This window comes from Triticum dicoccoides, chromosome 6A (assembly GCF_002162155.2).
Source record: "Triticum dicoccoides isolate Atlit2015 ecotype Zavitan chromosome 6A, WEW_v2.0, whole genome shotgun sequence".
Taxonomy (NCBI): Eukaryota; Viridiplantae; Streptophyta; class Magnoliopsida; order Poales; family Poaceae; genus Triticum; species Triticum dicoccoides.
Window position 1 is genome coordinate 60,573,153 of NC_041390.1, and position 905 is coordinate 60,574,057.

The 905-nt window shown below is 48.1% G+C and overlaps 1 protein-coding gene across 1 annotated transcript in view; it reads right to left on the reverse strand.

Annotated features, from left to right (window-relative positions):
- Positions 1–359: 359 nt before the first annotated feature.
- The window catches only part of LOC119314899 (polyubiquitin-like), a 2,074-nt gene continuing 1,528 nt past the window's right edge, over positions 360–905 (reverse strand). Inside the window, exon 3 of the mRNA XM_037589585.1 lies at positions 360–905. This exon is cut by the window's right edge and continues 1 nt beyond it. Coding sequence (XP_037445482.1) covers positions 615–905 — 291 coding nt within the window. The 3' untranslated portion in view covers positions 360–614.

Here is a 905-nt window from a genome sequence, read left to right on the forward strand (position 1 = left end):
GAAAAATAAAAGGGCAATCTGATGCATATAGCTCCCGCTTGCGCAGGGTCCGAAAAAAGGTCCGACCACTTTGGGTCTATAGTACGCAGTCTTTCCCTATATTTCTGTAAGAGGCTGTTTCCAAGACTTACCCGTGACCTCATGGTCACAAAGCAGCAGCTTTACCACTGCGCCAAGTCTCCCCTTCCATCATGAAAAATAGAAGGATAGATAAAATTCCAATGGCCATTGGACATGATTCGATCCCTAAGTAAATCGACAGAGGAACTACAAACCGATGCACAGGATCAGAAGAGAAGATCCATGAGAAGGCCACATTTGAGAGAGCATGAGAAGATCCTTGAGAAGACCACATTTCAAGAATTTCCTCAATACTTCATGACCAGTTCAATGCAAGAATCTGCCGACAAATAGCAACACAAGTATGGCAGGAACAACACAATTACACACGATATTAAGGGTTCACTTATTAATCATCCAACCTCCAAAGCCACTCACATCATTAAGTATGTAAGCACAACCAAACATAACAGAGATAGAAAGACGACCAAAACAGAAACTGAAAACACCATTGAGTACACCGACGAGACAGAAGCAGCGCCATGAGCAGGCACTTACTGGCCACCACGCAGGCGGAGCACCAGGTGAAGGGTAGACTCCTTCTGGATGTTGTAGTCTGCCAGGGTGCGGCCATCCTCAAGCTGCTTGCCGGCAAAGATCAGACGCTGCTGGTCCGGGGGAATGCCCTCCTTGTCCTGGATCTTCGCCTTCACATTGTCAATGGTGTCCGAGGACTCCACCTCCAGGGTGATGGTCTTGCCGGTGAGCGTCTTGACGAAAATCTGCATGCCTCCACGAAGCCTGAGCACCAGGTGGAGGGTGGACTCCTTCTGGATGTTATAGTC